Source organism: Indicator indicator, chromosome 29 (assembly GCF_027791375.1).
Source record: "Indicator indicator isolate 239-I01 chromosome 29, UM_Iind_1.1, whole genome shotgun sequence".
Taxonomy (NCBI): Eukaryota; Metazoa; Chordata; class Aves; order Piciformes; family Indicatoridae; genus Indicator; species Indicator indicator.
In genome coordinates, this window is record NC_072038.1 from 6,895,470 (window position 1) to 6,922,942 (window position 27,473).

Consider the following 27,473-nt stretch of genomic DNA (forward strand, 5'->3'; position numbering starts at 1 on the left):
GCTTTGTCACAGCAATTGGGACAACCAGATGATCTGCCAAGAGTTGCTGGTCGCCTTGTTCTGAATGCTGCTTGCTTGGGAAGTGAGAGGAGAGCAAAGAGCAGCAAACAGCATTGCAGGCAGGCACTGAGCTAGGAAATTAGTAGGGTGTGGCCAGCGACCCTGTCCCTGCTCCAGCACTTACCAGTTGGGCAGCCCTGCTCATCTCCTGCTGCTGGCGGTACCAACATTGAAGCCTTTGCCTGGGCGCTCTCCTTCCCCAGCTGAGCTCCTAGGACGTCATGGCTGGTTCTTGTGGTGTGTCAGTAGATGCCTACATTGCCTACAATGCTTTTCCCCCCCCTGCTGCAGTTTCCCTCTTGGGTGGCTCATTTCTTGCAGACAGTGCACAGAACACACTCTGAACTAGAGCTTGTCACAGTGAGCTCCTACTCAATACTGGACGGTCGACGACATGCTCCCTGTGCCTAGCCTCCAACACACACTGCACAACTGCCTTCTTTATGAGGGAAGGCATATGGTGAGGCTGAGAGCCACCATGAGCCTCCAATGGGCATTCAAAACTGCACGGAACCCCTCTGTGCCCACGGCCTATTTCCAGTTCTGGCAGGGCTGCAGCCTCACAACAAGAGGCTTCTCTGAGCGGCAGCAGTAGGAGGTCTTACGCTAGACAGCAGCCTGTCTACGGGGAGCTCAGGGCCGGAGGGGCAGGCAATGGGGCAACGCTGCTGCGGTAGCGCAGGGTAGGCTGGGTCTGGCCCCAGAATCAGCCCCGAGCTCCCGCCGGTGCCCACTGAGCCAGGTCCGCCTCTCTCAGGCCTCGCCCCGGCTTCGAGCGCCGTAAGGTGTCACGCGCCCCGCAGCCGCGCCCCGCAGCCTTTCCCCGCGCGGGCGCCGGAAGCGGCACGTTCCCTTCCGGGGTGGGTCAACATGCGGCGGCCGCGGTCCAGTCACAATCCACCACGCTCGCCTGGCCGCGCGCACGCGCAATGCCCGCCCGCCGGGACCGCCCGAGTGCCACGTTCGAGGGCAGGCGGCTGGGTGAGGCAGTGACGCTGACCAATCGTAGGAGACGCAAAGGAGAAAGAGGCCAATAGCAGTCCGCGGAAGGTGAGAGAGGTCTGTGGCCAACCCGCGGCGGAGGGCGGAGGGCGTGCCCAGCCCAGTGACCAATAGAAGCCTAGCACCAGTCCGTGTGGAGGGGTCGATCCAATGGCGGACGGTGGCTGCGGGACGTGTTGCGGCCAATGGGGCGCGGCAGCGGCCGGGGAGGGCGGGTTTATAAGTGGAGGTGGTGTCGCGGCCGCACGCCCGGCCTGGCTCGTCCCGACCCGCCGCCATCAACGCCATGGCGGGACTCCGCTCTATCGCCGCGCTGCTCTGCCTCCTCCTGCCACCTTCTGTCTTTGCTGCCCTGGAAGAGGAGGATGGTGTCCTGGTGCTGCGGGCCGCCTCTTTTGAGCAGGCGCTGGCGGATCACCGATACCTCCTTGTCGAGTTCTGTGAGTCCGACGGGAATGGGGCGGCGGGAGAGGGTGTGGGACCGAAACCGGGAGGACCCGGCAGTGCCTGCCTTGGGGAGTGAGAGCGGCGCCGGGAGGGCGGAAGTGCCTAGGGCGGGAGGTGTTGAGGGACTGGGCTGTACTGGCCTGGGGGCGGGGGCCGTGCGGGCCCTGCTGGAGCGCTGGGTTGGGCTGGGGGCCGCTGGACTCGGAGTGCGGCGTCTGTGCTCTCATTGTCCCTGCTCACTGCCTGTTCTTGAGCTCTGTAAGCGCAGGAGGGTCTCGGGGCTGGGAAGGAGAGGGATCCGGGTGGGGTTTGGCCGATGTTGACGCCCTGTCCCGCAGATGCCCCGTGGTGTGGGCACTGCAAAGCGCTGGCGCCAGAGTACGCGAAGGCGGCGGCGAAGCTGAAGGCAGAGGGCTCAGAGATCCGGCTGGCCAAGGTGGACGCCACAGAGGAATCGGAGCTGGCGCAGCAGTTCGGTGTCCGCGGCTATCCCACCATCAAGTTCTTCAAGAACGGTGATAAAGCCGCTCCTAAGGAGTATACAGGTGAGCCGGAGTGGCTGGCCCCGTGCCTGGCCCTGGGTGCATAGGGCAACGACGTGGCGGCGGGTCTGTGCACCTGGCTTTGTGCTCCTCGGTATGCTGACACGGCTGGACAAGGTTCATAGCGACAGTGATCGGGGGAGTGGCTTCGGGGTGGTGAGGAGCATGTCTGCCTTTAACAGGTTTTCTCACCTAAAGCTGGGGAAAGCCTTAATATGAGTTAAAATAGATGGAATTATTTCTCTTTGGAAAAGAAGAACAATCTAAGCTTGGCTTGACTTCATTCAAATAATATAGCACCCTGAACTTAAAAAAAAACATCTGAATGGTTGGGTGATGAGGCAAACACAAGAGAGAGGTGCAAGGAAGACCAAGAGAAGTTGAGTTCAGCTGAACCAGCCCATGTTATGCTGGATGCTGAGGCCAATGTCCAGAAAGCTGAGTGTGAAAGGAAAAGGTGATACATTGCTTGAGCAATACTGGCATTTGAAGTGCTGTATCAGTGGTCAAAGTTTAAAGATGTGCTTGGGTTAAGTGCAAATGAAGAGTGGATTCCTAGAAGCCCCTTGTACCTTGACTTCACAATTAGGGATTAGCTTAATTACACCAGGAGTGAAAGGGAAAGAGTTGCGTAAATGATATCTCGATCCTTTCTGACCTCTTGGCCAGCTGCTGAGCACCTTGCCTGTAAGTGTAGGGAGTTTCTGTCCTTTCACGTGGTTGGAGGAAGAAGTCAATATTCTTTTCTTTTTGGTGTAGCTGGCAGAGAAGCTGATGATATTGTCAACTGGCTGAAGAAACGCACTGGCCCAGCTGCAACTACTCTGGCAGATGCTGCAGCAGCAGAGACGTTAGTGGATTCCAGTGAAGTGGTTGTGATTGGTTTCTTTAAGGTAAGTTTGTACTTCAACTTGAGAAGCTCTTGTCTGTGTCTTGGGCTCTCCCGGCTTTCTGCCACATCTGGGGAAGGTTCTGCATGAGTTGTGAAACACTTGTCCTGCCTTACTTGATCTTCCAGTTCTTTAGCTGGTAAGCCCTGGGATGTTTATGCTGCAATCTGACATGTCCCATGTGAGACACCTTTCTTTATTCTCCAGGATCTGACATCAGAGGCTGCAAAGGAGTTCCTGTTGGCAGCAGAAGCTGTGGATGACATTCCCTTTGGGATTTCCTCTAATGCTGATGTCTTCACGAAGTACCAGCTTAGCAAGGATGGTGTGGTCCTCTTTAAGAAGGTACTGGTTGGTGCAAAGCGTGAGCACCACACCTGAATCTTCTGCCTTTTTTTCCTCTAATTAGATTCAAATAGGGGCAGCCCTGGACAAAACAATGAAGGATCCTGCACTGTCTGTTCCCAAGCCTCTGAGCCTGGGAGAGGAAAAGCAGAACCTGTAGCCCCTTTGTGGGGTGGGGAGCTGTAGGTCCCTTTGGCTGGCAGTGGTGGGGTCTATAGTTGGCAGCTTTGTTGGTCTCCTGGCCTGACACTGCCCTCCTGAGGCTGCTGGACTTTGAGTCCAAGCTGTTGCTTCCTTCATTTCCCTGCTTCCTCAGGTGTCTGGCTGAAGTGCAGTAATGGTCTGCACAACCTTTAAGATATTGAGGGCTGTAACTAGTAAGGGCTTCTGTCCCCTGCCCTGAGCTTCAAAGGCCTCAAATAGAAGGACAACCAAGTTCTGCTGGCTTGTCACGATGCTCTCTGTGATTGTGGCTTAAAGTTGCTTTTAAGCATACTCAGTTTGGCCTCTGCTGCAGTCAGTTGTTGCTGTGTCCAAGAGCTGTTTTGCCTCATACCGAGAGGGTTCCATAGCTCAGTGATTTCAGCAAAGTTCCTGAGGGGATTTGCAGTTTCAGCTGCTGAGGCTGGGGCACTTGGGTTATGTGCAGAGGGGTGCCAGCCATCACAGAGTCAGAAATAAACTTACTGATCCCTTTTACTGTTAAAATCCAGGTCACTGGAATCAAATTCTAGGCCTGTGAATACAAGCAGAGGTTTCTTAGACTTGATATTGCACATACAGGTGCAGTGAGGCAGGACAAAGCTGCTTTGGGTTCAGACTTATTAAACCTGTCATCTAATCAGTCATTAGTCTGACTTAAGACAGGCTAAAGAGTTGAATGAATTATTTCAGTCTTTCTTTAGCTAAAATAAGCACATTTTATTCCACTGCACCTCTGAAATTGCAGTTATAGAGTTAAGAGCTTGTAGGCTAAAATTCTCAGTGAGGAATCCCCTCTGGGTGTGGCTGAAGATGCAAGTAAATGAGCTGGCTATTGAGTTCAAAATACTAGGGTTTTGCAGGTAGAGAAGTTGGGATGGGTGAAGGGAGCAGTGTTTTCATTTTGACTGTCTCCCTGTCTCCCTCATCACATACATAGCTTTCTGCAATCTGTGCTCTATTCATGGCTAATGCTCAGCTGAAGTTGCTGTTTGCAGCAGTTTTCTCAACTTCTGTTCCTGTCCTTTGGCAAAGGCTGAAGTGCAAACAGAAATGCTTCTCTAGAACCCACCATCTTTTTGAGACACTGGGAGCACCAGCACTGGACTCTGAGCGGGGCCTGGGTTACAGCCAGGGCTTCTCTCACCAACAGGTCAAGGTTTTATTTAGTTCCCTGTGTGTTCGTTTTTTCATCTTGAGCACTCTGCAGAATGGACTGGTGTTGATCCGATGTACTGTCCTCTAACCATCAAGTCTGTGCACTGTTAAGTTTCCTCTGCTTCTCTAGAACTGGGGCAATGGCAGGACCAGCCTTGAACAGTAAAGGAATTTAGAAACTGTTTTCCATAAATGTAGTCAGCTTGGGTATCTCTGGAATGAAAAGCATTTCTGTACTGGGCAACTTCTCTGTCAGGTGTTGGGAGTTGGAACAGCTCTGTGCTCTGTGTGGAAGAGAGGGTAGATGCCTTCCAGCTGGCAAATGTTGCCTCCTTATTCCTCTTCTGGTGTGATACTATAATAGTGTCATGAGAGCTTGCAAATGCCTGCCCCAAAGCAAGGTGAAAGTGAGCACCAGTGGTAACCAAATTCCAGAGCATAAGAATCAGATTTTATTTTTTAACTGACAGTTCTGTGTTTGGGCTTCGGCTTAGCTTCCTGTAATTAGTTTGGCCTAAACTGTGAGGGTTTGTTGGTTCATTCTCATCTTACTGTATGAACTGTCTGGACTTGCAGAGACCCTCAAACAACTGTTCTGAGGGTGCTAGGGTGATGTTCAATACTCTTAAAGTGTTTACAACATTAATTTCCAGTGCTAAGTGTTTTGCTGAGCTGTTAGCTGAGACTGGTATGCTTCCTCTAACAGTAGGTTATCTGAGTCCACCCTTTTGCTTCTGCCAGTAACTGAAGTGGTGCCTTGGGCCTGTGGTGTTATCCTGCACATCTTCTCTTTAACCTTGATGGTCCTCTACAGCTGTTCCCTTTTCAGGCTGCCAGGCAAGGTTCCAAGAATGCTGGTAAAGGGATACAGGTGAAGTTCTAATATAAAAATGGATCTGGCACCTCTAGTGCAACGTGCCTGCAAAACATGTGCTGTTGTTTCTGACAATAGAGATCACAGGAGCCCCACAGCAGAGAAAAACACCATTTAATTGCAGTGCATGGTGGGCTGTACTGTCAGACTGTCTGATTAATGCTCTGACCTGGCTCATTCCTGTGGAGCACAAAGATGCTCATGCTCTGGTAGCTTCTCCTGCCCTGCCTAACACCAAGCTGTAAGGCAGCTGCTGAAGCTGTTTCACACCTCGTTTCATGATTGTGCAGAGCAGTGCTGAGATCTAAGCTGACTGTCATGTTACTGCTTGACTTCTGCTGCTGGGGGGGTGGTGATTGAAGGCTGTGCTTGCCAGGAAGAGGAACAGCTGGATCCAGGTTTGATGTGAACATGTGGTGACCTATTTGAGAGACAGAAGTCTCCTCTGAACAAGTACAGCTGGGATTCCACTGGGGCTGTGGCTGGTGTGAATGCATTCTCATTTTTTGAAAGGTGTGTGGGATCTGGAAGTGTTCTAACAGTGGTTTTGTTTTTGTGCAGTTTGATGAGGGTCGTAATAACTTTGAAGGGGATCTCAAAAAAGATGATTTACTGAACTTCATCAAGGCTAATGCTTTGCCCCTGGTCATAGAGTTCACTGAGCAGGTGGGTATCACTTCAGATACGTAAGACCTGGTAAGGCCTGCATGGAGCTGCTGTATGAATATAACAAAGCTGAAATTGTAGGCTGTGGTTGTTTATTTTGGAACTGACACTAGTTTGTTAGGAAGATGTGTGAAGAACTCGAGGGAAGGGAGGGAGAAGCTTCCTGTTCAGGGTAGTTCTGGGATACTGGAGGCTTATGTGGTCCAGCCAGAATAGCAGGGCCAAGTTGGTCTTGACAGTGGTTTACTACTTCAAAAAATATTTGTTGCTTTTCAGACTGCTCCTAAAATCTTTGGAGGAGAGATCAAGACTCACATTCTGCTGTTCCTACCAAAAAGTGTGTCTGGCTATCAGGAGAAACTGGACAACTTCAAGAGTGCAGCTGGAAACTTCAAAGGGAAGGTGAGAGGGGTTTCTTGGATTAAGTGCCCACCTCATGCAGAGAAGTGTAGCACTGACTGTATCCACTGAACAGCTGTGCAAGACTTGCACCTGTGTCTGCTTGCTCAGCTGCTGAAGGAGTAGCAGTTAACTCCTGACTGTCCTCCTTGTGCATGCAGATCTGACTGTCTCAAGACAAGCAGTGCCAGGTCTGTGCCTGTGGTACTTGAACTGCTGCAGCTCCAGTGCTTGTGCCCTGCCAAGGTGCCTTCTCCATGGGCTCAGAGAAGGAAGAGCAGAGCCAGTTCAGCTGCTTCTTGTGCAAGGGTGTGTAAAATATCAAGGTACTTGTCCTCACCATATGGTCTTTAACTTTTTTTCCTCCAAAGATCCTGTTCATCTTCATAGACAGTGACCATACTGACAACCAGAGGATTCTGGAGTTCTTTGGCCTCAAGAAAGAGGAATGTCCAGCTGTACGTCTGATCACACTGGAGGAAGAAATGACCAAATACAAACCTGAATCAGATGACCTCACAGCAGACAAGATCAAAGAGTTCTGTAACAAGTTCCTGGAGGGCAAGATCAAGGTAATTAAGATCAGTGCTGCCAGTGGTAACCTGTTGGCTGAGCAAGCATAAAAAAATGCTCCCTGTATGGAGCTGTGTGAGTCATCAGGAGAAAATGGTTCCAACCAACATACAGGATCTCTAGTGGGCTTTATGCTGGGAAATGAAAGGCAAAGCTACTGGAGTGTGAAGACTGTAGGGGAGGAAGCTATGTGCTGGCACCCAAGTAAAGTATGAGCCTGATCTTTCTGCTGCTTATGGTTACTGTGCTGTTTATCCAGCAGATGATGGAAGGTGTGAACTTGAGTGGCACAGCTTAAAGAGCTTTCAGCCCTCATCTGCTGGAGGTAGCCATAGAAGCTTGGCTAAACTCATCCTGTGGTAATGGTACTGTCAGCAGTACTATTTCCTTCCTGCAGAGCTCAGTTGCTGTTCTCTGCACAAGAGCACCTGATATTCCTGCTTGCTTGGGGTGGAAAGAGACTTTCTGTAAGGAGAAGAGGAAGTGGCTTACTTATCTGATTGCTCACAGCTCTGAGCCATTTCAGGCATTGAGATGATTTAAACTTGGGCTTTCCAGGATATGTGATGGCATGTGCATTCCAAGCAGCTGTGTGGCAAACTGTTTCTCTGAATTTCACTTCTTATTCCAGCCCCACCTGATGAGTCAAGATCTCCCTGAAGACTGGGACAGGCAGCCTGTCAAAGTTCTAGTTGGGAGGAACTTCGAAGAAGTTGCTTTTGATGAGAATAAGAACGTCTTTGTAGAGTTCTGTAAGTGTCTTTCAGGAGCTGATTTCAAGTAACTGCCATGAGACAAGTGCAAAACACTGTGTGACTGGGATTAGTCAGGGAGAAAGCATCTTGCAGAATCTAAGCCACAAAGGCAGTGCCTGGGTTGAAAAGATGTGTGTGAACTGTCTGGTGAGGGGGAAGAGGGGGAGCACTGGTAACTCATTAGGCTGTTGGTACTAAGGATATTTTTGTAATTAACAGATGCCCCCTGGTGTGGTCACTGTAAGCAGCTGGCTCCTATCTGGGACAAGCTGGGAGAGACCTACAGGGACCATGAGAACATTGTCATTGCCAAGATGGATTCGACAGCCAACGAAGTGGAGGCAGTGAAAATCCACAGCTTCCCCACGCTCAAGTTCTTCCCTGCAGGCTCTGGCAGAAATGTAAGAAGGCAGCTGACCTTTAATAGATCATCACTTAACGAGGGAGCTCTAGCAGTGCTGGAGTTTGTTCTGGACAAGGCGTTTGGGAGGGCTCTCCATTCTGTAGGGATGGAATACATTGAGTCTACAGGACATCGAGACCCTCTGGGGGGCTGGGCTGTAGGAAGGAGTTTGGTGGGGGTGGGAAATGGGTTTGGGGAAAAGAGGGAGCATAGCAGAGGACAGTGTGCTCATCTGCAGGCTATTCTTTCCTCGCAGTGATCTCTGAAGTCTAGTGGCTGAGCTGTTTTCCTTCGTCTCGTATGGGTGAAGGTGAATTTTTAAATTCCCTTTTGCTTGGCATGTGAACTGTTGCTCAGAAAGAGAATTCTCCTCCTCAGGGGTGTGGTTTTGTAGGTCCCCATAACCATTCTCTGTTTTTTTTCCTATGTAGGTAATTGACTATAATGGGGAAAGGACACTAGAAGGCTTCAAAAAGTTCTTGGAGAGTGGTGGTCAGGATGGGGCAGCAGCTGATGATGTGAGTAACATCAGAATGTGGAGCATGGGTTGGATCTTGTGCTGAGTCCTAAGCCTTAAATGGGTTATGGGACAGGAAACAATACTGCTGGACAAAAGCATCCACATCATAAAATGGACCTGGTCAGTTACAGCCTGGTTGGCTACTGGCCTGTGATGGATTCCTTTTAGGTGTGAAGTAAATGTTCTGGGGAGGCTTAAGCACAAAATGTATGGAAACTGCTCATACTATAACCTCTAAATTTGCACAGGGTGTCTCTGGTTGTTGTGCAAACTGAATACTTAGAGGGCTTGTTCCTCACTGAGAATGCTGCTCTGCCCCTGCAACTCGGGCAGTATGATGACTGTTATGCACACAGTGTACATGGCTGGATGTTCCTCATCTGCTGGGTGCTGGAGGTACCAGCTTTTAGGGTTCCTAAATCCTTAATGCCTCAAATCCAGAGCTTTTTGTAGAAGTCTCTGGGTGTTCTGTTCATGTGGCAGCAGTGACCAAGTTAGAGGTGGTATTCTGTGCTTGGGTTTGGATCTGCCTAATGTGCCAGAAACCTGTAACTGTCTGTAACCTTTACAGGATCTGGAGGATGTGGAGACAGATGAAGAAACAGACCTTGAGGAAGGTGATGATGATGATCAGAAACTCCAAAAGGATGAATTGTAAAGAGAAGACTGATGCACAGCACCCAAAAAAATCAAGACACTAAATTGGCTGCTATTATGCAGCCCAGCGAGGCAGAAACCCATTAAGATTTAAAGCAGAAGGTGAATGACTGAAAATCCAGGGATTGGCTTCTAAAGTAACACTTTTTACCCTCACTTGTCCATACACTTTATTTTCTTTCTTTTCACTTTTGAGAAGGGATCTGTCACTAGGTAGCCAGCCCAGCCAGCTGGGCTCTTTTTTATTGTGATGTACTTTTTTGTACACAGCTTTTGTTTGAAGTATTCTGACCTTCTGGGTAGAAGCAGATTGTGAAGTGGTAGCACAAGTTCAATGGCCCAACGTTCTGGAGCCTTGCCACTAACATCTTCCAAGAAAGCTTTATTTCTTTTCAAACTGAACCCTGTAGCTGATTTCTGCACTCAGCAAGGTCCTTAATGGCCTCAGCTGTTCTTCCCTGGAATCAGCCTTCAGTGTCTGTAGGGAACAGGCAGAAGGCTGATGGCATCACCCTGGTGAAAGGTGTAACTAAGGTGCTTCTTTTCACACTGGCCAGATGTTTTCTTTCCCCTCTGCTCTAAAACACTTGGAGATGACTATTCCAAACACCTGGAAGGGTGGAATACTGTATGCACTGGCTGTGGCAGGCTCTGAGGGTGGAGGTGGTCTAAAGACCTATCTGTGTTGCCATCCTTTCGATCAAATGCAAGACTTTTGAAATCCCTTTCCATGCATCATTTTGAGTGGGTTGACCAAGGCAGGTGGGTGGTGTGGGAGGGCCTGATAAAAAGAACAAACAAGGACATTTGCAGTTACTGGGTTTGGGGAGGAACTTGAACAGGGGAGTGCCTCAAAGGCCTGAGCTGTTATCAGGCTGGTTCTTAGCATTCTGCTAAAGTAACATTGGAACCGAATTTGTTGGCCAAATAAAGTTGAGATTTTAATACTATTATGTCTCTGTCTTCATCAGAGCATAGAATACATACAACTGAGCCTGACCTGAAAGAGGATCAGAATTCTGGACTGGTTCTCAAGGGACTCTGCCAGAATGGTTTGTCAGCTTTCTCAAACTTTAACAGTAGCTTCTCTCAAATGTGCTGTTTTCTGAACAGTTCTGCAGGTGGCTTCTGGTACCTTAACCTGAAGAAATCTGTGCTGTGTAATCTAAGAAGAAAATGATTGTCAAGATGACCAGTCATGTCCAGATTCAGTTGGGCAGATAGTAGCTCTGTTAGCAGTGAAGGGGGCACGTTCTTGGGCTCCAAAACAAGTGCTCTACTTGCCAGCTGGCCAGAGGCAAGTAGAAACCTCAGTGCCCTCAAGCAGTTCACCAAGGAATTTATTTGCCTACAGGGAAAGATGGGACTGCCTGTAGCTTGGATAGTCAAGCACATGTGATCCAGTGAGCAACACTGCTATTTCCAAACCAGACATTGCTGGAAATACTTTTGTTGGAAAATTTGCTATAAATGTCACACAGGAGGGCACAGCAAAGCTAAAGGGCATCTCAGGATGTTCCTGGTGCCTGGGGTGGTAGGGTGATGTGCAACACTCCCACCTGTCTGCAGCTCTACCCTCCTCCTGTGGTTCCTCTGGCCAAGTCCTGTGTGTGCACAAACTTTTGGTGCAGCAGGGCTTGGGCTGAAGCAGTGATTGCTCTCTGTGGGGTCAGCAAATGGTGTTTGGTAACAGAACAGGCACTAGTGATCAGTTGTGTTTGTGACCAGCCTGTGGTCGTGTGGAGAAGGACCTTTGAGGGTGCTTCCCTCTGGGTCTTGTACTTGTCATAGCCTGGCTGCTGTGGCTGTAACCCACAGAGCTGGCAGTGCTAGTGGCTTGTGATGGTTAGTGGTAGTTGCCTTGTATTTGGGTGGGGAGGAATAGAGCATTTCAAGTAAGAAGTTCCATTGGAACATGATGGTTAGGACTATTTTTTGGAGCCAAAGTCTGAACAAGGCTGAACTCTTTAGTGGTTCTGCTGTTCATGCTCAGAGACCTGCCTTGCCCAGCTCAGGGGAGGGGGCTTGCTTGTACATCAGAGGAGGACTCTACCAGGTAGAGTCATCTTGTGTACAGAGCTAATTGCTTTTCCAAGAAAGCAGGCTCAAAGTGTTCAGTCTTCACAGCAGCCACTTGGCCTCCCTATCAAGCCGTGTTCTGCCAGATGTAACCCTCTGCAAGGTGCTTGGAAAATAGATCAATGTGTTTGCCAGAGGATAAACAAGTGCAGGCAGCTCTCGTGTGGCTAAGCTGTGGCCTCACTGCTGGAGGTGTTGAGGAGCAGGGTCTGTTGCACAAGGGGCAGACTGAAATCTCTGTGACCCCTAGTGGGGGACAGGGATGTCTCCTGACACACTATACTGGATGGTCCTTGTTAATGTGAATCAGCACAAGCTCATGTATCTGAAATGGCCAAGCTTTGAAGGGGAAGAAGCATGGAGGAGCAGATATTGTGTGAGCCTTTGATGGGTCTGAGAGACTCCTCTGTGGTAGATGATGTCTTGGGGCCTTGAAATGCAAGTAATGAGTGCAGGAGCTGTCTGGTGGTGGTGCTATTCTTCAGCTGTTCTATGGTGGTTTTGTAGAAGCTTGTCTTAGTTCCAGGTTTGAAGTAGGACATTGAACACCATAGACTGGCATCGTAGGCTTCTGGTTCTGCACCTACACTGGGAACACCAGCAGCATTTGTGTCCTCATCGAAGGCACTGATGACATCCCACATGCGGTGGTATTCTCTGCACTTAACTTTACACTGTCATGCAGGCATGCTGGGAAGCACAGCTCATGCTGCTTTCTGGTTGTCTGATGCAACCACAGGAGAGTGACTTCATTCTGAATGTATTTGGCCTCAGAGCTCTGAGATGTCTGCACTGCATTGTGCTGGCAGGTACAGGGGCAGCTGGTTCCCCTCCTTTGGTGATGCTCTGTCTTTCCTGGGCACATGCAGAAGCAGGCTTGGTGCTGGGAAGTTCTGTTTCCAGGCCATTGAGCTCCTCTGAGGGGCTGTCTCCCAACAACAACAAGAGTAGGTTTGACCCCTTGGATGGAGACATCAACAGGTGGATGGTAAGATGAGACACCAACTTCTGGACAGAAGTCGGAGGCTATGAGCCTGGGCGGCTCAGTTACAAAGTGTCATGGCAAATATTGAGCCACATGTCCCCAAAATAGCCTGCGGGAGCCTATATAACGCAGTGCCACTGGAGAACCCTCAGCCCTGGGCACAGGGCCTGCCAGGTGAGCTGCGTGTGCCCAGCACCACCTCCTGCATGCAGCATGGGAGCATAGAGGAAGCCCTGCAGCTGAGACCGACGCTCACCCACCGGGGGACACACAGACGGACGTTTGGACCCACCAGAAACACAGACACAGAGGGACTGCAGTGCTGCAGGTGCTTCACACCTCTATAGCAAGGAGAGGCCAGCTGGGCAGAAGAGGAGGAGAAAGCCTGCAAAGCCAACAAGCAGTAGGGCCAAACACTGAGCTACTCCAGCTGCTTCTTCAGCCCTACACACCTCTGGTCTTCCTCCTCTGCAGTATCTGAAGGCTGTGATCAGCATGAGGGACTGTTGCCCAGCCTCAGTGTCCCAGTACAGTCGCTATGTCCCCAGACTGAGAGCCTCACGCACTGTGCACTTCCCCAATGACATCGTCTTTCAGGACCACATCAAGCAAGGAGACCTGGAGCAGGTGGGCAAATTCATACGTGCCAGGAAGGTGACGCTGGACACCATATACCCTTCTGGTGAGTGCTGTTGGGGCTGGCAGAACTGAAATCTGTGCAATAGCACAGCTCAGCTGGGCTGTGAGGGAGATGAGAACAAGCTGTGAGGCCAAAGCTTGGGCACAGGTCACCTTTAGCAGGGTGATAGGATGGAATCAAGTCATTCTTCTCCCCAGGGAATAGTGGCCCAAATTTTATCAAGCAGGGTCTAAGAGGGCCCCATGCCAGGGCATCAACATCTCTCTTCAAGGGCATGGCCAGCATATGCTGCAGGAAGGGGCTGGATCCTTAAAAGAATGATAGTGCACCTGCAGTGTGGTAGGATCTAGAGAAGCAGCAGCAAGGACAGGCTGGGCTGTAGAACTCCTGATGGGATAGCAGAGCTCATGCCTCCCACCATGGTTTGAGGGTAGAGCTGAGAGAAGCATTTTGTTCCTGGCTCTTTTCATTTCCCACAAAATAGAATGTGATGTGTGTTCTCTTACACACATCTAGATTCATGGACTTGCAGTACTTCTGTTTATGAGGAAGGCATTGCCTTAATGTTTGCACCCCGCCTCACTAGCGACTGTTTATGGAATGCCTTGATCTGTACTGGCTGGCGCAGTACAGTGCAGAGCTCAGATTTGTCCTTTTCTTGCATTTGGCTTCAGCCACAGAAGGGTCTTGAATGGCCCCAGGCTTCCTCTCCTCCATGCTGGTTGCTTCATTACTTGTTTCTGAAACTTATACAAAGCAGGACCCTGGAGAACCTTGTGTTCCATGGCTGGACTCGGGGCAGGCACCTCCTCCGCCTTTAGTATGTCCTGCCTGGCCTAGTGGGGGGAGGTGGGTGCTGTGCCATGTCAGATCGCTGTAAGATGTGCTGTAGAAGGGGAACAGAAACTTGTGGCAGCTCCTCGTGCTTCCTCAGTCTTTGGGGAGAACAGTTTGGGGAAAGAAACACTCATGAGGGTTTGCTGCCCCCTGCTATTTGCTGGGTTGTGCGCAATGTGTACTTAAAAGCTCAGCATGAACGCTTCTTGCACAATCCAGGTCTAATAAATCCTTTCCTTCCAGGAATGGCAGCCCTCCACGAAGCTGTGCTGACTGGAAACTTGGACTGCGTCAAGCTGCTGGTTAGATACGGTGCTGACATCCACCAGAAAGATGAGGAAGGATGGACACCGCTGCACATGGCCTGCAGCGATGGCTATGCTGACATAGCCAGGTGAGGAGCACCTTGCCTGGGCTGCGACTGGGTGCCTCTTCCTAGGAAGGAGCCTGGTACCTGCGCTGTATGTGGGGCTGCCCAAGCCTTACAGCTCCACACGGTTTTTCCCCGAGTCCAGGGCAGGGGCGTGTGCTGCCAGGGGGGAGGGTGTCTGCCGCCCCCCTCAGCTCCCTGTCTCCTGCAGGTACCTCATCTCTCTGGGGGCCAGCCTGGAGGCCACCACCGACGACGGGGAGACACCATCAGACCTCATTGATCCCGAATACAAGGACCTGGTGGAGCTCTTCGAGGCCACCACGATGGGTTGAGACGGGGCAAGGCGAGGAGCAGGCCTCCGGGGGCCGGGGCGGCAGGGCTGCGCCGGCCCGAGGGCCGGGTCTGGGCTGGGCCTGGACCGGCGGCCGGGCGGGGCTCGCTCGGTACCGCGTCTCGCAAACACTTTGTATTTTTCCAATAAAGCATCTTGACATTGCCGCCGCCTCCTGCTTGCGCCTGCGACCGGGGCCAGGGGCGGGGCGGGTGAGAGGCCGGCCCGGGAGTGAGGTGGGACGGGAAAGGGCGGGGCCGTAACGGGGCGGGGCTGCGCCTGCCGGAGCGGGGCGGAGGGGTTGCGCCTGCGCGCGGCGGCGCTTCCGTCGCGGCCCGAGGGCGAACGGAGGCGGGAGCCGGGCCCAGGTGAGGGGCGCGCGTTGCCATGGTGACGGGCGGGGGCCGGCCCGCGGCCTAGCCCGGCCTGGCCGCCCTCTCCTTTCTCCCCGCAGCCGCGCCGAGCCGAGCCGCGCCGAGCCACCTCCGCACCGACAGCGCCATGGCCAGGTGAGCCCCGCCCGGCCCCAGGCCCAGCCGCGGCCACGGGCCCGGCTCAGCTCCGCGCTTTGCTTTCAGCTCCCCCGTGTCCCGCGTGGTCTACAACGGGAAGCGGAGCGGCGGCCCGCGCTCCCCCGGCGCCGGCAGCGAGATCTTCACGCCGGCCCACGAGGAGAATGTGCGCTTCATCTACGAGGGTAAGCAGGGGTGGAGGCCGTGGGGCTCGGGAGACCCCGGCTGCGGTGGGGCCTGCGCCCAGGTTGAGGCGAGTGGTCCCTGACCCCCGTCCCCGCAGCCTGGCAGTGCGTGGAGCGCGACTTGCGCAGCCAGATGGGCTCTGAGCGCGGCCTGGTGGAGGAGTATGTGGAGAAGATGCCGAACCCTAGCCTCAAAGGTGAGGGGTGGGGAGGAAGCCTCCCTCGTCTCCTGCCAGAGGGGACGGCCAGCCGCGGGGAGCTGTGGTGCGGCCTCTGCCGCCAAAGTGTCTCCTGTCTTCCCTGCAGCGTTTAAACCTGTTGACCTGGGTGATCTGAAGAGGAGGAACACACAGGATGCAAAGAAGTCCTAAGGCGAGTCCTCCCTGTGGATCGGCAGCTCTCCTAAGGTCCTCAAGCAGATTTAATTTGAGATTTTGTGTTGATTTCCTCCTCTGGTCTGTACTCCCAAAAGCCCGCGGGAGAGCCAGTCAGCTTTGGGGCTGGCTCTGAAGCTACCTGGAATCAAAAGATGCTCAGGGGCTTGCTGAGGATGCCCAGAGCCTGTTGCAAAGGATTCCAGTCCCCCACTCATAGCTTTCTCTGGCCTCAGGCTGTCCTTCCCCACTTCATCCTGGGCTCCTACATCTCCTGTTCTTCTTCCATCTCTGCGTCTGGCACACTGAGCTCATGGGCTCCTTGGGTTCTGCTGCGTGGCCAGGCAGAGCCAAGTGGCTCTGTTGTTGGTAAGGGCAGTGCTAGTTCTCTGCTCCTTTCTTGCACCAGGCTACACAGCTGCTGGGGCAGGCTAGGGGGAGAAGGGAGACTTGGATCTGTCCTTGTGCCTGGGAACAGACCAGCAGCCCCAGTTCAACACCCCTTGTGCAGCTGATTTCTGGGCAGGGCACACTCCAGCTGTTCCTTGCTCCCTTGTGGGAGTGTTTAATTTGTACCTGTGCTGCTGGTGCTTGGGACCCATCAGTGCTGCCAGAGCTCCTGGCTCTGTATTCGGGGCTGGATTTTCATTGTGCTTAGGTCAGGCCGGGTCCCTGTGGTGCTTGAAGTGGAGCTGCTCCTCTCCCGACAGAGGGAGATGGGAATGGGGGTCAGCCTTGGCTGTAGCCCCAAGCACCTGAGAGGTGCTTGGATGGGATGCTGGGCTGCGTTCAGCCCCTCCTGGCTCAGTGCTCTGGCAGCTTCAGGAGAGGTGGCAGCAGTGGGGTTGGGGGGGTCAGCTGGTGCTGACTGTGGAAAGAGGCATATTGGCATCCTTGCTCGAGCAGCGCTGTGCTCTTTTATACTAACACCCTTTTCCAGGCGCGTGCCCTCAGAAGAGACCTGATCTCTGCAGCTGGCAGAAATGCCACTGCAGGGGCCTGCCACAGCCGGTATAACTTGCCCTGGTGGGGGGCAATCTGGGCACCCTCCCTCCTGGCAAGGCTCAGATGGTTTCTGCATCATCACCACTGAGCGAGGGAGAGCAGCAGTGCCATCCTGACCTGTCTGAGCAGACCAGCCATGCCCACTGTGCCTCTGTGCCCGCAGTAACCTGTGGGGAGCAGCCCCCTGCCTGCCCATGCTCTGAGCTGGCAGGAAGGGGGCTGTCAGGGCCTGCCCAGCACCAGTGGCTTCAGGAGGGGGTTGGGGGGGAGCTAGGTCTGCCATTACCTTTCCTTTGTTGAGTCGTTGAGCTGTACTGTTCCCTTTCTTTTTTTTTTTTTTCTGTTGTCTGTCACTTGAGGAGTGTTGTAAATAAAAGCTGGTGTTCTTTTGGGTCTGCCTCAGTGTGATGCTGCCGTTAGCACCTGCTCCTGGGATGGGGCAAGGCCCATCCCTTGGTTCTTGGCCACCCAGGTTGTGTCTGGTGCTGGAGCAGCGCAGGGATGCTGCTCAGCACCTCTAGAGGTGCTGGTGTTGTGTCTGGTGCAGTGCTGTGAAGGCCTGGGTGAAGGTGGCCTTGGTCCTGGCCAGCTGTTGGCTGCCCAATCCTTCCTTGGTTGCTTGCTGGTTTGCCAGTGCTGGCCCCTGTGGATCTGCAGCCTGCCTGGTGCAGAGCCCTGGTTCTTCCTTGCTTTAGACTCCCAAAACATTCTGATTTTGTCATGGAAGTCCTGTCTTTGCCATTTTGCACTTCAGCATGGACAGTAAAGGCCAAGGCTGGCTGTGCTTTGTCAAGCCTGACCTAGCCCTAAGGAGAGGTAATGCAGAGAGTGAAGCTGCTTCTTATTTATTTATTTTTCTTTCCAGAAGGGATATTGCCCTTGCTTTGGGCTCTTAGTTGCCCTGTAAGGTGTGCAGCTGGGCACTACATGCTGGTAGCACAATGCCCTTGGGTGCTGGCAGCCCTCCTGTGCACCAGCATCCCCGGAGCTGTCGCTGGACCAAAGATTTAAATGTTGAGACTATTAATACACTCATATCCTCTTCCCTTCCCTGCTTTAATGGCATTAAACTATACTTAGCATTGCTAGAATTTCTCCTCAAGTGCATCTCTACCCTTAGCCATGACCCTGTTTATCTCCCATCACCAAAACATTCCTGGGGTGCTTGCATGCTGGGGCGCGCTGCCTGATTCCAGCACAGTGAGACACAGCCTCAGCCTCCTCTTATTGCTGACTGCTAGAGCTGCCTTGGGCTGCTCTCTTACCCTGTCACTGCCAGGCACTGGGGCTGGCAGGGGCAAGGGTGACAGTGCTGTCTACCATGGACCCTTTCCCTTGATGTGTCCTGCAGGACAGGCCCCGTGGGGTGCCTTCTGTCTGGAAAGTGTGGCAGGTGAGTGACACTGCCCTGCTGGAAGTCCTGATTGTATCCAGGGCCATGTGTCTGTGTCCCATGGGGATGGGAAGGGGCTCTGCTGGGCCAGTGATGCTGAGGGAAGGTGACCCATCCCAGCCAGCCCCTGGGGAGCCTCCACACCTTGGGCTGTGTGGTGCTAGGGGAGCAAGATGGGGCTGTGGGCATGAGCTTCACCAACATGCCAGGAGCTGGCCCCATGCTGCCTGCACAGCTGGCCTGCAGCAGCCCCTCCACAGCTCCTTTGTGGGTTGTGCTGCTCGAACTGGGCAGCCAGCTGGCTCACTGCTCTGACAGCTGGGCTGCCGTGGAGCCCAGTTGCTCCCCACAGCTGGGCGCACACCACAGCCCTCGTCTGGGGCTGTCTGAGAGGATGCAGCAGTGTCCCCAAGCACAAGGGCACCCCCCAGGGGTCCTGCAGCCCAACCCTGCTGCCCTCTGCCTTGTTTTTGTCTTGACTCGGGCACTGTAAAGCCAGAGGCGAAGCAACCACTCAAACTCTAATGAAATGTACAAAAATCATTCTATAAACAGACAATTTTTATAAAGACTAATAAGAAAGCAGGGGGTGAGGGCGGTGAGGCAGTGCAGGAGAAGTGAGGCAGGCAGGTGGCGGGGGGGGTGCCCCTGCAAGAGCGTGAGGCCGCAGGCTGTTTACCTCTCAAAATCGAACTCTACAAGGGTTTATTTTCACTGTGACTCGGCTATGGCGTTCATCATTAGATTAAACGGTGGGAGGAGGAGAGGTATGTGTTGTATCATCAAATTAAGCAGTAGGAAGAGGGGACGGCAGTGGGCAGAATCTACTTAGAAGACCAATTTGTGGTGCTCAATTCCCTTGATAAATCAAGTGGGAATATCAGTGCGAGGCGCTGCGGCCCCAGGGTGTGGGGCTGTGCTGCAGCCCAATCTGGCCTCTGACTCCCCTGCCAAAGAAGATATTTTTGATGCTGAGGATGGTCAAACACTGGTACAGGTTGCTCAGGGAGGTGGTAGAAGCTGCATCCCTGGAACCGTTCCAGGTCAGGTTGTTTGGGGCTCTGAGCAACCCGATCCAGTTGAAGATGTCCCTGCTCACTGCAAGTGGGTTGGGCTAGGTGACCTTTAAAGGTCCCTTCAGCTGAAAGCAGTCTGTGATTCTGTAATTCTCTGTTCACTGTGTGTGGGCTGGAGGGCTGGTGGCAGCACCTTTGTTCCACCAGGCACTGGGAACGGATGGCTCCCACTCAGTCAGACGAGGTCTGTCCCCACGTGTGGATCTGTGAGTGTGTCTCTGTGTGGACATGTGTGCATTGTGCAGGCTGGGCTGCCTGAGCTGTACCCCAGGGATGTGGGGGTACAGGCTGTGCTGCCAAGGCATGCAGTGCACGGTGCTGTCAGGGTGCACACAGGGGTGATGCTGCAGGCAGTTCCAGGCCACAGCAGGGAGGGGTCCTCCAGCCACAGCCTTCGCTGCAGCCCCAGTAGTGTTCCCCAGGCGAGGCACACAGGCAGCTTCTTCCAAGCCACCCGCATCTTGCCTGCCCTGTCCCATAGCCTGGTGCAGGGTGGGTGCTAGAGGCCAGCAGCAGATTTGCAGCAGCACATTTGCAGCAGGCTCTCCCCATCCAGCAGCTCCACGGTGATGGGAAAGGATGCTGATGGCAGTCCCATGGGAGCGGGCTCCTTGGGCCAGGGCTGGCCTCACTCCCAGGGGATGCAGGCGCCCTGCTCCCGCCCTGGCGTCCTGGGAGCTGTGCCACTCCTTGAGGAGGGGCTGTGCCCAGCAGTCCTGGGGGTCCAAGTGTGCTGAGGAGCCACTGGCTGTGGCACATGGCTTTATGGGAGCAGAGGATGACCAGGGCACAGGGGCTGTAGGCACAGTGCCATGGTACAGGTGATGCCCCATCTTTGGGGTGCATCCAGATTGGCAGTGGGTGCTACAGGGGCATGCTCTGGTGTGGGCAGATACTGGGCACTTGCATGAGGCTCCTGGCCACCAGCTGGCACTGTCCCTTCTTGGGGTTGTGCCCACTGACCCTGGCCAGTCTCTGCCATGTGCCCCAAGCCTCCACAGTGGGGACAGGGCAGGGGATGGGGATCTGCCACTCCCAACATGGACCCAGTGGGATGCTGGACTCAGACACACTGTGGGCAGGATGGCAGGACACAAGAGGCTGTGAAAGGAACAGGGACTGTGGGGACATGGGTCTGAGCCAGGGGATACAGGGCCTTTCCAGAGGGATACCCCATGGGCTTCGGCTGGCTTGGGGGTCCCCAAAGGGTCGTCATCACGGTGGGGCAGACACAGTGCCTCAACACTGCACATCACTCTTCCTGGGCAAGGGTTGAGGGGGGTCCGTGTGTGCTCAGTGCTGTGGGTCCAGCCTGGTCCTGACAGGGCATGATGTGTCCCGGGGACAATGGGATGTTGCCATGGCGACGCTGGAGCAACACGCGCAGGGCCCGGCGCCGGGCGATGACCATATTTACCTTCCCAGAAACCGCTTGGTTGGTGCTCCAGTAATTTGCCTCAATTAGGCTCATTACCGCCTCAGGAGGCCGCGGTGACGGCAGCACCCGTGGGGCCAGCGCCTCTGGGGGGGCTGCCCCGGCCAGCTTCAGCACCAAGGCCTTGCCCAGGATCTGTCCCCGTCCCCCTCCCCCTTCCCTTCCCTATCCCCATCTCTGTGCCTAGGCAGAGCCTGACCCCTGAGCTCCCCTCCCCTTGCCCACTCAGCCCCACAGCACTGCTTCCCCGCTGGTTGTGCATCCCCACGGCACCGCCGCGCTGACCCACGGCAGCGCTGCCACAGCCTTGCAGCCCCCCGACCCCTCCACCCCCTATCAGCACTGCACCGGCCCCTGGGCACGGGGTCCCGGTTCTGCGGGGGCCGGCAGCAAGCTATCAAGTAAACAGGAAAATTACTGCGTGCTTGGCCTGGCGCTGCAGCCTGGAGCCAAGGCTGCGCTGCTGGGGCCGGCGTGGTGGATGTGCCCTCCCCATGCCATGGCCAGCCCTGACGATGCCCTCGCAGTGGTCCGGGACCCGCCACCCGCCAGGCAGACAGCGTGGCTCCCGCCGTCCCTTGTGTTGGACGGCGTGGGCGGGCAGGGCCGTGGCCATGGTGGTGTGGGTGACGCTGGGATCGGGTGGGATTCGGGGGCGGGGGCAGCTGCCCGGCTAGCGCCTCTGTTTACTGCACGGAGTTGCGGATGGCTGCTGGGGCACGGCTCCAAGCACTCACCCAGCTCGTCACGTCCCCTCTGTCAGGCTGTGCGTGGGGTCTGAACAGCCGGGAACTGTCATCTGCTCAAGGCCAGGAGGGCTGGGCGACAGGCTGTGCCTCAGAGCCGAGGCATATGGGCAGCCGGGGGTCATGGCTAGGATGATTGTCCCTCCTGCCACCATCCGTGGGGCAGGGTGCCCCGACTGGGGGTGTGCCTGCCTAATCCCCACACACCAGGCAATTGTGGTGCCCAAAGCTGCAGCATCCGGGCTTAGCGCTCATGTGCACGGCACAAGCCTCTTAGGATGCCGGCTGCTGTGCTCCCTCCCTGCCATGACAGCCAGCCCGGCTGGCCGGCACAGGGGCACCCACAGCCCCGCACCTTTTGGGCTGCTCACCATGATCGGTGCTGCTGGCAGTCTCCTCCTGGCCCGTGGCTTGGGCCAGCTCCCAGGAGAGCGGGGATGCCGGCAGGCAGAGCCAAATGATTTAATTAAGGGCTCCTGGCAGCGAAAGGACAGAGCCGATTAGCAGCCAGAGAATAACGTGTGCTGGCAGAAGCCGGAGCCCCGGCTGGCAACACTGCTGCAGCTACAGCCTCATGTCTGCCTCACTCACCTGTGTCAGGACACGGGGCAGGCAGCAGGGCTGCAGGGTGGGCAGAGGGGCAGGAAGCTGGGATGTGCAGAAGGCAACGGGCAGGCAGCAGGGATGTGGGGATATCTTCTGGTGCAGCTCCCCATCAGGGGCTATGGTCGTCACCTGGAGATGCTCAGGGGTATGGTCTGGGGCTGCAGTGTCCCCAGTCCCCACACACTGGACAGAGAGGCACATGCAGAGCTGGCCCTGCAGCCCAGCATGGGCCCACACCTATTTACAGTTACAACAGATAAATTACAGCACTGCGCAAAGGGTCTCGAAGGCGCACGAGGGCAGCACCACAGAATGAACCCCACCCCCCACACAGATCCCCCCGCCCCACAGGTCCCCTCCACACAGAGGTCCGAGTCCCACTCGCCATGCCTTACCCACAGCTGGCCCAGCTGTGGCCATTGTCCTGTGCATGTCTGGCACAGCATGGCAGGCATGGTCCCACAGTGTCCAGAGTGGGATGAATCTCTGGACGGAGGCAGCAGCTGCCCCAGCCAGCTTGGCCTGCAGCAGTGTGGCCAGCACAGGCTTCCTGCTCTGGCCACAAGCTCAGAAGTGGCTCTCGGCCGTGGTCTCAGGGAACTCATAGCAGTGGTGCTGGTCCCCCAGGGTGAGGTGCTCAGTGGTGCTGTGGCCGGTCCTCTCGAGGTAGTGGGTGCCAGGACATGCGGTGGCTGGGCTGCGCCCCAGCCCATTGGCACAGCCACCCACCAGCTGATGCTTCTCACAGGTGCTGCCAGCACCATTGCGGGCGCTGGGTGCATGGCTGTAGGTGTGCTTGTACTCTTCTGCCAGATCTTTCCCTAGCTTCCAGCGCTGCCACCTCTTCAGCAGCTCTGCCTGTACCTGTGGGCAGCTATCATTGTGGTCCCCACATTGCTGGTTGCCCAAGTCCCACCCAGCTCCCCACTTCCCACACTGTCCCACTCACCTCCTTGTTGATGAAGCAGTAGAGAATGGCCACCAGCATCCCCTGAGGGGAGGTAGGAGAGGTGTCAAGAGGTATGTGGCCAGATCCCTAACCCCAACCCTGATCTGGGCCCACCCAGGACTGAGGGTCTTCGCAGAGGGTCAGTTCTGTGTGGAGCTGGGCTCACCTGAAAGGAGCTCAGGAAAAGGTCAAAGAAGAGCTTGACGTAGCGCAGGGTGCCCTGGGCGTGCTCATCCGTGATGAAGGCAAAGACCACCTCGTGGATGCCCAGCAGTGGGATCAGCGTCAGCGTGGACTTGGCCAGCCTGCGTGGAGTGTTATGGGTAGGGCACACCCCCACACCCCAGTACGTGCACCACAGGCACGTGGGGCCAAGGCTGTGCCCACCACCTACCTGAACTTGTAGTCAGTGTAGCGCATCTGGTGAGCGCGGAGCTTGGAGATGAGGATCTGGATGATGCGGATGAAGATGAAGAAGTTGATCTGCAAAGGAGTGCAATGAGCCATAAGGGACAGGGACACACAGGGCTAGGCAGTGCAGGCAGGGCAGCTCAGTTCCCCAGCCCAGGGCAGTCACTCTCGCTACAAACTTGGGGCCCTCTCAGATGCTGGTGGGCAGAGCTGCAGCTCCAGACTCACCAGGATGGCCAGGAACACAGGGAAGCGAAGGATCCACCAGAAGCCCATGTTGTTGTTGGTGGTCCAGCACCTGCACAGGGGAGGGATGGGAGCTGTGGGGCAGCTGCTTGGCTGGGTGACTGCTAGAACCTGGCATGGTATGGCATCAGCAGCCCCAGCTGAGAGAGCACCATGGCCCAGCACCGTTCTCTTTGTGTAGTGATTGCATGGAGCCTCTTCAGGGCCATCACATCATCCCCACCATCTCTCAGCATGTCCCACACACACTTGCCCATGCCTTGCACACCCATGGGTGCTGACTTACTGTAGGGGCTGGTACTCACTGGATGTTTTCATAGAGGAACTTTACGACAACCCAGGGGATGAGGAACAGCACAGGAGTTCCTGGAGGGGAGGCAGGTGGTGGGCAGGTGAGGCACAGTTGGGAATGGGGTCAGGGATGGGGACCCAGTTCACCTGCACTCACCCCAGCCGATGAACAGGTACAGGGTGAAGTAGCTCCTCTCAGAGAAGACAGCCACCACTAGGAGGTTGTGCAGGTAGATGCCCTCCACCAGCAGCCAGCAGTAGTTAGCCACAATGCCGTACTGCATGAAGACCGTGGCCGCCCGGCAGCCCGCGGCTGCCTGTGGGCAGGGGTCAGGGCTTCTGTGGTACCCATCCCCCCAAGCCTCACCAGCCCACTACTCACCTCATCGCTCAGCCAGATGTGCACGTGGTAGTCGTCAATCTTGTCACTGTAGTGGGTGTTGAGCAGGGTGTCAATGACCAACACAGAGACACCCTTCAGGATGAAGGAGGCGAAGAGGTTCATGTGGATGTAGTTCCTCATGCAGTGCAGCTTGCTGTGGAGGCAGGGATCTGCTGTCAGTGGGCACACCCAGACCCCTGTCATGGCCCCTGCCTGCCCATCTTCTGCCTCGGATCCCCCAGCATGGCCCCCACCTGCCCCCAGCTGGGCAGCCATTCTCACAGCCCTACCTGAAGCCCAGCAGCAAGGCCAGGGCGAGGAGCAGGGCACAGAGTGACACAGAGTAGCCCACGGTGTACATCACCTTGAAGCTGCCATAGGTCCTGGCAATTTTTTCCTAGAAAATGAGGGAGCAATTGAGGGCAGGGTAGGGCAGGACAGTCAGGGTAGGGACCAGCACACCAGCTGCTCCCTAGCTCTGCCCACCTGTGCCTCCAGGTCCTCAGCGTCAAGCATGCACTGTGTGGCATCACGCAGGGACTGCCCCCGGGGGCCTGTCACCCACTGCCCATCTGGCCCACAGGTTTTGAAGACAAATCTGTGCTTCACTGTAATGGGAGGAGGGCAATGGATGGGGTGTGCCAAGCTCCAGAGCCACTGTGGGCACTGTGCACCGGCCCTGGCATGACCATTTGGAGCAGCACATGTGCACATTCGTGTGCACACACAACACACATGCAACCATGCCCCCCTCTTGCCGTTACCTTTCTGGTACCAGGGCAGGAACCAGGGGCAGGGGAGGCTGGCGGTGCTGTTGGGCAGTGTGTCAGGCCAGCAGGAGAACTTGTCAAAGGTGCGGTTACAGACCAGCTCTGAGGAGGGATGGGACGTGGCAGCACTCATGGCATCTCCTGTACAGGAAGCCAGGTGCCAGGCCCCATGATGGTGCCTCTACCCCTTACCCCTGTCTCGCTGGGTCTCACCTGTGGGCATGGGTAGGCGGCTCATGTTGCGGTGGCACTCCTCACTGTACGCCTTCCAGCTCTCGAAGACGAAATCCGTGATCTGGGCAGAGGAACCCTGGGGGCACCAGGGAGGGTCACCATGGGTGAGTGTGGGCTAACATGCCATGCAGTGCCATGCACTGCAGTTCTGTGCCAGGCCATATGGATAGCAGCACAGACGAGAAAGGGCAGCAGCCACTGCACAGTGTGCCAAAGCAAGGGGCTGCTGTGGGGAGGTGTGGCTCGGTGGCAGCTTAGGGGCAAGCAAGGGGCAGGGTGTGGGGCAGAGCACCTCTGTGCAGCGTCACCCATCCTTACCTGGCAGCAGAGCAGCAGCAGCAGCAAGATGCTGAAGAGATGCAGCTGGGACATCCCTCCACTGGGCCACGAGCTGCATGGGGAGCAGTGTGGGGTGCCTGGCTTCTTACCAGCCCTCGGCAGCTCCTCTGCCCTGGCGGGGAGGGCCCTGGCGCGTGGGTGACCCTGTGCACGAGATGCCAGGTCACGGGGATGCAGGCACTGGGACCCGTCCCAGGGAAAAGCCGGAGACACACGGCTGAGGGGCAGGCAGGCATGGGAGGAGAGGCTGCCCCGCTGCAGAGCCAACCGTGGTCATGGTGCCATGCTCCTATCCCCGTCCTCACCCGACCCTGCCTGGCTGGAGTGCTCAGTCTGTTGTTTGTACATTTGCCAGCACGCTGCTGTGTACCTGCTGGTTCTCCACAGGACTCATCACACTGCAGCCATCCCACCCTTCTGCCAGCCAAGCCAATCCCCAGCCCCTGTGTGGCCAGAGCACCCCTGTGTAGGGGACCATTGCAGTTCCTCAAGGTGATGCTGCCTCTGGACCCCGCAATGCTCAGACCCCACACTGCTGCCGGTGCCTGGCTGTATGTCGGTGCAGAGCCCAGAACCATGGTGGTAGCTGGGAATCCTCACACCTGAGCATCTTCTCAGGGTTGGGGCTGGTACCCAGGCTGCCTCCCCTCCCCACCACTCGTGGTAGCACCAATTTTGGATCTGCTTCCAGCAACAGAGGTGGCCAAGCGCCTGGGATGGCTCTCTCCACAGCGTGTCCCTCGAGGCACCCCATGCCTGGGGCAGGGACCTAATGGCAGAATGGGGATGGGGAATAGGGATAGGGAATGGGAAACAGGGATGGAGAATGGGGATGGGGAATAGAGATGGGAATGGGAAATAGGGATGGGGAATGGGGATGCAGAATGGGGATGGGGAATGGGGATGGCTGGTGGCCCTGGTCTGGTTAACTTGCAGGGATCCTCAGCTTGCAGGGCTGCCATGGCCTGGCCATGCTGCTGTGGGTTCATCACCCCCAGTCCAGGAGAGTGACGCAGTGCTTCGTTCTGCACAGCACCCAGGAGTTCCCCACACAAAGCCCAGCTCACGAGGCGCCGTAATTCCTTCCATCCCCCTAAGCGGGTTATGGAGCTCCTGAGCAGGCTTTCAGCTCTTCCCACAAGGGGCCATTCTGATGGCAGCCCCATGGCATGGCACAGCCATGTGGGGTGAGGGCAGCAAGGCTGGGGGTGATTGGGACAGGCAGCAGTGCTTGTGTCACCACAGGATCACCCCCAACCCAGCCTCCCATCCGGGCACTGGCTGGAGCATCACACTCCCTGACTAGCCAGCACTCCCAGGGCTTGCCTCTCTGCCCAGGCCTATTTTTATCCCTGGGAAAGTCTTTTTTCCTCCATGCAGACCCACTCACCATGTCGCCAGCGGCTGCCTGAGAAGCTCATTAATCAGCGTGTGGGGCTCCAGATGCAACTCAAGGAGCTGGACCTGCCGGCGCATGCCTTATTTAGATGCTCCCAGGACAGAAGGAGCTGCTTCCTGGGACAGTCCTCACTGGGTGGGCTCTGGGAACAGGGATCTTTGGTGGGCACCCACCTGCCCACGTCAGCATTCCAGTCCTTGTCCCACTCCAGCTCCAAGCCAGCATTCCTGTCCTCTTACCCCCATAAGTCCCACACCATCGTCCCTGTCCTCATCTCTCTGCCAGCCACACACAGGCATCTCTGTCCTTGTTCCCTTGCCAAGCCCACACCAGCATTGCTCTTCCCCTTGCCACCCCCATACCAGCATCCCTGTCCTCATTCC

At 55.4% G+C, this 27,473-nt stretch overlaps 4 protein-coding genes across 4 annotated transcripts; 3 read left to right on the plus strand and 1 right to left on the minus strand.

Annotated features, from left to right (window-relative positions):
* The first annotated feature begins 1,315 nt into the window (after positions 1-1,315).
* On the plus strand, positions 1,316-10,424 carry P4HB (prolyl 4-hydroxylase subunit beta). Its single transcript, XM_054393702.1, has 11 exons — positions 1,316-1,502; positions 1,848-2,054; positions 2,811-2,944; positions 3,149-3,286; positions 6,081-6,185; positions 6,462-6,587; positions 6,956-7,156; positions 7,789-7,909; positions 8,132-8,313; positions 8,747-8,833; positions 9,407-10,424. The coding sequence occupies exons 1-11, from the start codon at positions 1,349-1,351 to the stop codon at positions 9,491-9,493; spliced, it is 1,542 nt and encodes a 513-aa protein (XP_054249677.1). The 5' UTR covers positions 1,316-1,348; the 3' UTR covers positions 9,494-10,424.
* A 2,297-nt stretch (positions 10,425-12,721) lies between these two features.
* PPP1R27 (protein phosphatase 1 regulatory subunit 27) lies at positions 12,722-14,777 on the plus strand. Its single transcript, XM_054393906.1, has 3 exons — positions 12,722-13,238; positions 14,277-14,427; positions 14,615-14,777. Exons 1-3 carry the CDS (start codon positions 13,052-13,054, stop codon positions 14,736-14,738), a joined length of 462 nt encoding a protein of 153 aa, XP_054249881.1. The 5' UTR covers positions 12,722-13,051; the 3' UTR covers positions 14,739-14,777.
* Positions 14,778-15,238: 461 nt separating this feature from the next.
* MCRIP1 (MAPK regulated corepressor interacting protein 1) lies at positions 15,239-17,188 on the plus strand. The gene is made up of 4 exons (XM_054394062.1): positions 15,239-15,246; positions 15,316-15,434; positions 15,533-15,631; positions 15,741-17,188. Exons 1-4 carry the CDS (start codon positions 15,239-15,241, stop codon positions 15,803-15,805), a joined length of 291 nt encoding a protein of 96 aa, XP_054250037.1. The 3' UTR covers positions 15,806-17,188.
* Positions 17,189-22,636: 5,448 nt separating this feature from the next.
* On the minus strand, positions 22,637-25,724 carry GCGR (glucagon receptor). The gene is made up of 13 exons (XM_054393728.1): positions 25,671-25,724; positions 25,332-25,428; positions 25,113-25,220; positions 24,835-24,956; positions 24,639-24,745; positions 24,349-24,502; positions 24,124-24,283; positions 23,981-24,041; positions 23,658-23,727; positions 23,413-23,501; positions 23,185-23,323; positions 23,019-23,060; positions 22,637-22,933 (listed from the first exon to the last, which is right to left on the minus strand). Exons 1-13 carry the CDS (start codon positions 25,722-25,724, stop codon positions 22,637-22,639), a joined length of 1,500 nt encoding a protein of 499 aa, XP_054249703.1.
* Positions 25,725-27,473: the final 1,749 nt, after the last annotated feature.